General features: G+C 36.9%; 1 protein-coding gene across 1 annotated transcript; it reads left to right on the top strand.

The window, feature by feature from the left end:
* Positions 1 to 7,771: 7,771 nt before the first annotated feature.
* LOC134853532 (hornerin-like) lies at positions 7,772 to 8,896 on the top strand. Its single transcript, XM_063869531.1, has one exon. It carries the CDS (start codon positions 7,772 to 7,774, stop codon positions 8,894 to 8,896), a length of 1,125 nt encoding a protein of 374 aa, XP_063725601.1.
* The last annotated feature ends 527 nt before the right edge of the window (positions 8,897 to 9,423 follow it).

Consider the following 9,423-nt stretch of genomic DNA (forward strand, 5'->3'; position numbering starts at 1 on the left):
TTTCTTTTTCTTTTCCCACTACCTGCAGTTTTTGGTGATTTATTTCTTAACAATTTTAATGCGTTATCTGATTAATTGTAAAAATAAATAGCATGCGGACTGATAAGACTATTTAAGACAGATCGAGTCTTCATTTTCAACGTGTAAAACCCCTCTCCTCAGATAAATTTTGCTCTTTTCCAGTTTACCTCTTGTAAAATTACAAAAAAAAGCTGTTCACCAAATGTTCACACAATAAATTGCATGTAAGATGTGTAAGTTTGTTCCCGTATTCCCGCTGACACGTTTTAATGCAGTTTATAACATGATAAGTTATATTAAATAAACTTCCATATACTGAATTTTAAAAAAAATTAAAGGAGTTAACTGGAGAAGAGAATGTTTTTGCTCTTTCACACATGTTCTTTCATGACAAGTCATGATTGAAAAAAAAAATCTTTTGCATAGTTTCTCGCACTTTTCCGGGCTCTTTCACAATTTCCTTGCATCTTTTCTCAGAAAGAGCAAAAATAACTCTTCAACAGTTAGTACATAGTTGAAGATGGCCTCGGGCAAAAGAGCCGCTGTCGGGCACATCGTGTCCTCAGGCCGGGCTTTTTTTCCTTCGCACATCTTTCAACTATGTTCGAACTACTACGAAGAGTATGTTTTTGCTCTTTCACACATGTTCTTTCACGACAAAAATGGATAAGAAAAATGTAATATTAGAACGAATGAATGAAAAAAGAAATCATTTGCATAGTTTCGCGCACTTTTCCGGGCTCTTTCGCAATTTACTGGCATTTTTCCCTCAGAAAGAGCAAAAACATACTCTTCAACAGTTAGAACATAGTTGAAGATGACCTCGGGCAAAAGAACCGCAATCGGGCATTTCGTACCCTCAAATTGGGCTCTTTTTCCCTCGGGCATCTTTCAATTATGTTATAAATTTTACGTAGACCGAACTTTTGCCGTTGCCACTTCTATTTAGATATTAAAATTTCTGGCTGTTTGTAGTAGTTAGAATATAGTTGAAAGATGCCCGAGGTAAAAAAAAAAGCCGGGCCTGAGGGCACTAAGTGCCCGAGTGCGGTTCTCTTGCCTAAAGGCATCGTCAACTATGTTCTAACTAGTGAAGAGTATGTTTTTGCTCTTTCTGAGGCAAAGATGCCAAAAAATGTGAAAGAGCCCGGAAAATTGTGAAAAAGCCCGGAAAAATTCGCAAAACTATGCAATTAACTTTTTCTTTTTCTTATTCATGCGTTCTAATATTTCATTTTTCATCCTTGCGTTGTCGTGAAAGAATATGTGTGAAAGAGCAAAAACATACTCTTCATAGTAGTTAGAACATAGTTGAAAGCGCGAGAGAAAAGGAGCCCGGCCTGAGGACACGATTCCAACCGTACAAAATTCTTCATCAGTCCGAAAAATCAAAATTATTTTAGCAACTAACAGAGGAATGGAAAAGAAAACAAAACTAATCACTTTTGTGATGACATAAGTGCAATCTGTAAATAGATCATTTAGTCTGCATTCAAAAATTCAAGTATTTGACAATCTCAGCTCAAAACAATTCTTTTAAATAACTTGTTTTTCTTGTTGCGTGTGTTTTTGTCAACCCTCTTTTTTTTTATTTGTATACAGTTTTTACACTACCAAACAAGTTTTAACTATGTTTTTTTTGCACCAGATAATTATTTGTAAGAAAAAACTATTGTATGGTTTCGGTTTTTAAGTTTCATCGAAATTTATTGTCATCTAATTTTGTGTGACCCTATTCTACTGAGCACCATTTTATAGTATAACGTTATCTGCCTCCTTTTCATCGCCCACAATTAGGTAATTAGGTTAAAAATTTGAAAACCCACTGTATGTTCAGTTCAGTTCAGTTCAAAAACTGATCGATAGGCTTATCGCCTCTGGTGATCAGCTCCTAAATTTCATCCACTGTTCATTTCGTTAAAATTGATTCCAATTTTCTGCTAGTGCTTGTCCAGTTTTGCTATGAACTGGCTGATGCTTTCGCTGGCGACAAACTCCTCACTAGATGGGTCCAGTCAGTTGTTGCTCTTTTTGTGAAGAAATTCTTTCTTACTTCCAGGTTTGCTTTGGTTGTTTTAACTTTACAGTTGTGGCTCTTTTCCAGTTCCCCCCTTTCAAATTCAATACTGAAAAGTCTATTTAACATTGTCGTAATGCAATGAAATTTGGCGTGGTGAACAAATCGACAATTCTGAACAGATTTGTTCTTCATACTTTACAGCGTAACATTTTGCATTTAGCCGTATTAACACGTAAAACAAACATAAAACTCGGTATTTTGCAAGGGGGGAACTGGAAAAGAGCCACAGTTGTTTCCTCCAGTGTCACGGATAATTTGTTCAACAAGTCATCTAGCCAATCTCCGATCGTACTCTCCGTAGCAATTTTTTTTTTTTTCAATTCGATCAGGGTCCGTCCTGCGTCTGCGGCGGTACTCCAGAGTTGGTAGTCATAAGTTGTCATATTTTAACAAAACTTCTAGCTAACTACGCGTTTTCCACGCCCTAAACCGTAACATCACGCAATCAGCCAAAATAACACGATGAACAACTTTCGAAATTGTAATGTGGGATATGGAAAAGAGCCAGTTTGTTTTCACGAGCTGCATTTTGTCAACTAAAGTTGCTCCCCAAAAAAGTTCTTCTTTATGGTTTATGGAAAAAACCTCATCTAGAGTTTTAATATATAGAGAATCGGGCTCATTCTTAGGGTCTTTTGGCTCTTTTCCAAATCTCCTCTGATTTTTGCTGCACTAAATTGATTTTTACTGATTATTGCTGCACCAGTGCATGTAAACTGCATTAAATCGTGTAAGCTTGAAAAAGTGGTCGGACTTTACAGTTTCCATCGAGCATTTTGAAAAACACTTTTTTTGACATATTTTGGTAGTTTTATTATGGGAAGGAAAATTAAGAAGAAAACCGTTTTTTTTTCTGAAATTAGCCTGTTCACAACGGTTTCTATGCACCAAAATGTAAACAAAAACAAGTCAAAGTGGCAAATGAATAATTTATTGCACCATTTCATATCTGCAACCAACGTAGAAACGGTTTCTCGACTTTTTGTGCGATTGAAAGCAATGGAGCAACGATTGTAATGAGTATTCTTATGTAGGTCTTGGTGGTTTTTCTTTTATGGTTTTTTTTCAGGAAAAATTCTAAAAATTTGGTCTCGCTCATTTTTGATTTCTTGCAGTTTGAGTATCGATTTATTTTTTTCTTTTCTTTTACTTTAATAAAATCGAGGCAAGATCCACTAATCATCAGCAAAATTTAGAGATCACGAAAAACGCGATTGACTTATAATTTCGAAAAAAAAATTTAATTATCAGATTTCGAGCCGAAATATAAATTTAACATACTGATCCAATTTTCTCAAATTGGGTTAGTTTTATCCAAGAAGCAGTCGGAATAAATTGTTTGCAAATTCAAAGGGTTTTATGGGCGTATACATAATCTATGAAAATCGCAATTTGAAAATCGCACATGTCGGTTTTTTATCTGTTTCCATGCGTTCCCTACTTTTTCTCAAATATTAGTAAGCCATGTCTTTGAAGAGTTGGCGAATTGAAAAATAGGTAAAAATTTATATACAAAATTGTTTAAGAAAGGCATTCTCTATATGCAGTGTATCTGTAAGTTTCTTGCAAAATAGCGCTTTTCTTCTATAACAGTAAATACTCAACATCAAGGAAAAATCTGTTGTCATTTGTTAGTTTGTTCACCATGCCAAGACAAACTTTGCATTATGATAATGTTAAATTTTTTTTAAAAAATGAGAGGTGAAAGGAAGTGGAAAAAAGCATCAAAATTTTCAATTTTTTTTCATATTTTTTTCAGATACAAAAAAAAACAAATAGAAAAGAGCTATGACAATTTTTAAATCAACCAAAAAATTTGCTCGAACCTTGAACTATTTTATTCCAAAAGCAGCTTTCTCTAGTAATGATCAACTGCGTGGTACAATGATGTGAATCAAGTGTGACGTTTGGAAAAATCTTTCCAAGCCACAAAATGAGAATCATCGATTTGGATCAGAAATATTTTTTTTCGCCCAAAAAAATCAAAACTCAAAAATTAAACGAGAAGCTTACCATCATGACCCGCATAGAAGTTTATTGAAAAAAAATAGGTTATAAGGAAAAAATCTTGCCAAAAATGTCACCATTGTAACCGATTAAGTGCAACCAATAGGCAACGTTTTCTTTTTCAATTGCGCGCAAAAGGATTGTTCCCACAGCGATTATATAGCATCGTAGTTCCAGCTGAATCTGTTTTTATCTCTATCTATGAAAGGCTCTTTCCAATTTCCCCCCTTTCAAAATACCGAGTTTCATGTTTGTTTTACGTGCTATTATGGCTAAATGCGTGATGTTACGATGTAAATTATGAACAACAAATCTTCACAGTTGTCGATTTGTTCACCACGCCAATTTGCATTGCATTATGACAACTTTAAATTAGCTTTTCAAAATTGAATTTGAAAGGGGGGACTGGAAAAGAGCCCTATATAAATTTGCGACAATCAATTTTTTTGTCACATAATCCAAGGAAAATCCTTTTTTACCTCACTGATAATTGAAATAAAAGCAATTTTTGTCTCCATTGGATCCACAGAAAATCTAATTGAAAACGCCACTAACTGTGAACAAAACTTAAATTTCTATCTGAGAACAAGAGCCACCAACATGGCGGCCATGAATTAAATAAAAATTTTAAGTAATAACTCAATTTTTGTTAGAAATTTTAAAAAAATTACTGATTCTTTTCAGTTCCAAAACAAACAAGGAGAAAAATAGGCATAAACAAGCAATTGAACAAGCAAAAGTAATTAGCACTAGAAATGACCATTAAGACCATGAAAGACCTAAAAATCGTCAAATTGTTTGCTGGTTTTTTAAATAATTACTGATAATTTTAAGTTTCAATAAAATACTAAACTAACAAGCAATTAAACTTTAAAACAATACAACAATTATGGAGCATTGTGACCATGAATTAACTAAAAACTGTCAGTAAAAAAAATCAGTTTTTGCTAGAAATTTTAGAATTTCTTTTTGATTTTTTTTAAATTTAAAACAATCTTAACAATAAATTGGAGGTATGCACCATGAATGCACAATGCGCTAATATATAAAATTAAGATTATTAAAATAAAAATTTAGTGCGTAAATGAAACTGACTAAACAATTGCACCCCTCTACAAAAAGTTTTTCAAAAGCAAGGAATTAATTTTGATATTGAGGCAGAAAATCATGCTTACAGTGAGTCATGTTTTTTTTTGCAATTATATGGCAAAAAATTGAGTTTTTGTCAATATATGGTTCAAACAAAAAAAGTTAATGAGATTAAAAGAAGAAAAAAACACAAATTTTGTATTGCGATTATATGAAGAGATATAAACATTTTCTTGGTATGAGAGATGAAGAAAACAGATTTTTATTCAAACATAACTGACAAACTAAAAGGATTTGAATCAATTGTTTCGACCATATAAAGTTATTATTTTTGTCTTCGATCAATAAATAGTTTTATAATTGATTGTTACATGTTTGAATTTATTTTCGAACATAAAATTTTCAGACAATTGATTTGCAACGGAGAAATTTCGGTGTGGGGAGCTTCTGTTCATTGCATAGCGAATATTTTGAGAGATCAGTTAGGAGGAAACTCTAAACTGCGATAAAAATGGGTCAGTGTGTCCAAATAAAAATTTTGTTTTTCACTTTTACTACCCGAGTCGAGGTTTTTAACCTAATTTGAAGCAAGATTTGAGCGGTTTGAGTGGTTTTTTTTAGACGGTTGCGTACAGAATCTTGCTTCAAAATGAGCGGTTTGAGCGGTTTTTGAATGGTTTATCTTAAAAAAACGCGCAAAAACCGCGCAACATTTTAACGGTTTTGAGCGGTTTATCTAAAAAAACCGCGCATGATTTGAGCGGTTTTTGAGCAGTTTATCTAGAAAAACCGCTCAAATTATGCGCGGTTTTTCAGCGTTTTTTTTTTTAGATAAACCGCTCCAAACCGTTCAAATCTTGCAAGGTTTTTGAGCAATTTTTTTAGATAAGCCTTTCAAAAGCCGCTCAAGCCGCTCATTTTGAAGCAAGATTTTGAGCGCAATCGTCTAAAAAAAAACGCTCAAACCGCTCATTTCTTGCTTCAAAAAAGGCGAACAAATTCAAATTGGGATCCCATCTCGAGAACACGGCGTGTTGAGGTGTTCGACTCATAAGTCGACCGACACGGTCGAACGGAGTCCAATTTTTGTCGCAAATTAGGACGGTCGAACGAACACTATAGTCGAACAAAGTCTAATCATGGGTCGAACAGGGTCGAATCATGAGTTGAACAGGGTCTAGTCATGAATCGAACAGGGTCGGATCATGAGTCGAACAGGGTCAAATCATGAGTCGAGCAGGGTCGAATCATGAGTCGAACAGGGTCGAATCATGAGTCGAATAGGGTCTAATCATGAGTCGAACAGTGTCGAATCATGAGTCGAACAAGGTCGAATCATGAGTTGAACAGGGTCGAATCATGAGTCGAACAGGGCCGAATCATGAGTCGAACAGGGTCGAACCATGGGTCAAACAGGGGTCGAATCATTTGACGCCGCCCGAGCAAAACTAATTACCGGTAAAAGCAAAAAATTTCCGATAAAGTCGAACAAAGTCAAACAATGTCCGGTAAAGTCGAACAAAGTCGAAAACGGACATCGTTCGACTCAAAAAGTCGAAATCGAACATCGTTCGACTGAAAAAGTCGAAAACGGACATTGTTCGACCATTTCGGTCGATTCATGAGTCGAGCACCTCAGCCCGGGAGTGTACTATATGCATAATACTTGTTTGTGTTCTGCTCAGTCTAGGACCACAAAGAAGACGAAAGACCCCGGGTACGAGTTACAAAGGAAATAAGTTACAAAGGAAATAAGCTAAGAACATTTGAAAAATTTACAGACACCTTTGAAAATTACAAGTCCATTCAGATTCAAAACCAGATAGCGAATATCTTTTTATTTGACTTTCAATTCTTGAGTAATTTGTGGTAATAACTGAACTTTAATAACATTTCTATTTCTTCAGTTCTATGTGAACTAAGTTAACCTCAGGGATTCGTCGTCTGTTTCTCGTCTGATTGCTGAGATGCAGTTGACCACGTAGTTGTCAGTCAGATCTCTAGACAGTTTGACCCTCCTCCTCATCAGCAGGAAGTCTTGAGCCTGGATAACGTGGACCAAATCTGCTGACTACACGAAAAATTACCGTAGAATTCAATTGAAATTTTTTTTGTAATTTTAGGCCTTGTGATGGTTTTTCCAGGCCTTATGATGGTTTTAATCGGTTTTCTTCATAAGAGCGCTCAAAAACCGCTTAAAAACCGCTCAGATCTTGCTTGAAAAACCGTTCAAAAACCACCACAAGAAATAAGAGGCTTATGAGCGGTTTTTAAGCAAGATTTGAGCGGTTTGAGCGGTTTTTTTTTTTTTCAAAAAAAAAACGCCCAAACCGCTCAAATCATGCTGGAAAACCGCTCAAACCGCTCATATCTTGAGCGGTCTTTGAGCGGGATCTCGGCCCGCGACGTGCAAGTTTTACCGTTTTAGCAATATTAGACAATAATCGCTTCAAATTTTTCCAATTTCTCATGGTTACTTACCGAGTTGGGGAAAAAATTAGATAAACTATGAAATGAATGTTTGGTAAAAAACTATGCATTTTGTTTCAGTGAAATTTGAGCGGGATATTAAACATGGTCGATCGAAGAGAACCACAAGGCTATGAAAGCTATTATCAGTTCCAAACATACGCCCCTGTCGATGCACCTCTCCTGGGCGCCAAAGAATCCAAGGGATCAAAATCTTCTAAGTCTCGATACCAGAAATTCGATAATCCCACTGATGATTCAATCCAGACACCTAGACAAGGAGCTGGTGATGATGCTATGGATATGGGCTACGCTGGCTCTGCAACTCAGGCTCAAGGGAGCCAATCTGCTACTGGATCTGGGACGCCAGGAGCAGGACCGGCAGCTCAGCATCAAGCAACGACATCTGGCTCCCGGGTTATAGGAGGCACTATGCCATCTTACGGGACCTCAGGATCTCAGACCGCTACCGGTGGTCATCGCCGACCATCCGGTTATGGGTCTCAGACAGGTACCGGCTCCCAACAGCGACCATCCGGTTCTGGATCTCAGACCGCTACTGGTTCTCAATACCAGCCATCTGGTTCTGGATCTCAGACTGCTACCGGTTCTCAATACCGACCATCCGGTTCTGGATCTCAACCGACCAGACCTCAGGAATGGACTACAGGAGCAAGTTCATGGAATTACGCCCCTAAAGTTTCCTCTTACCAACGAACCGTTTCAGAAGTAACGAAAGTTCAAACTTCAAGGCCAGTCGAGCTATCCACACCCAATGACGGGAATCCAAGGAGTCATTTAGGAGCTCCGGTTGGAGCAATTGAATCTCCGTCTGGGTCAGCATCTGTAGGATCCCAGACTAGACGCACAAGTCGAAGTTCTTTTGCCCCGCAACATGCAAGCTCCCAACCTCCGGACGCCGCAAAATCTATGCATTCCGCCTTTGGCGGATTGGCTCTGGATAACAATAGCGGTGGAAACCAGGAACACATGAGGCAAAAATCATCAGCGGTGCTACCAGGTGGTGTTCCGCAGGGAAACCCGGTTAATCCCTTCGGTGGATCGCCAGGAAACAGTTCTGGAACTTCAGGTCAAACGAGTGGTTGGGCCAACTTCAGTGGCCAGCCATTTAATTCGGCACCGCCTCCGGCTCCGACTTCGGGGGCGTTATCAGCTGCGGGCCCATCAGCACCGACTGGCATTTCGATAGCGTCGATAAGGAATGATTGACTCTTTTCGAGAAATAAGTTACTCAAAAAACAATTTGCACGACAAAAAGTTATAATGATTACTTTTTATTACAAAGAATATGCGATTCTCACACATTTTAAATCCAGTTCAATTCCTTTGTTAAAAGGAAGGCAAACTCCACTATCGAACAGCAGAAATTGTAAAGGTCACAAAAAACGTGATCGACTTCTTGTTTCGAAAAGTAGTTTTTCCCTGAGGAATAAAAAAAATTTACTTATTGATCCAGTTTTTTCAAATGGGGTTTACTTAATCAAAAATGTATCAATCATAAAATATTCTAGAAATTCAAAGATGTGCCGGCATCTATTTTTACCTATAAAACTTTGAGAAATGAGATTTTTTCAGAAAAGAGATCATTAGTTTTTTTCTGTTTACTTACGTTCATTGACTCTTTTCCAACAGTCTTTGGATTGTCAGGTTTTGATAGAATTGTTGCGTTTTTGTCTTCCTTTTTTGATAATCGCAACGCGATAATTGAACCAGCAAAATGACGCTTACTAGGAAAA

Source organism: Symsagittifera roscoffensis, chromosome 8, assembly GCF_963678635.1.
Source record: "Symsagittifera roscoffensis chromosome 8, txSymRosc1.1, whole genome shotgun sequence".
NCBI classification, from domain to species: domain Eukaryota; kingdom Metazoa; phylum Xenacoelomorpha; order Acoela; family Convolutidae; genus Symsagittifera; species Symsagittifera roscoffensis.

Bases quoted from the DNA above. Each gene is read 5' to 3' on its own strand.
- LOC134853532 (XM_063869531.1), top strand. From the start codon at position 7,772: ATGGTCGATCGAAGAGAACCACAAGGCTATGAAAGCTATTATCAGTTC.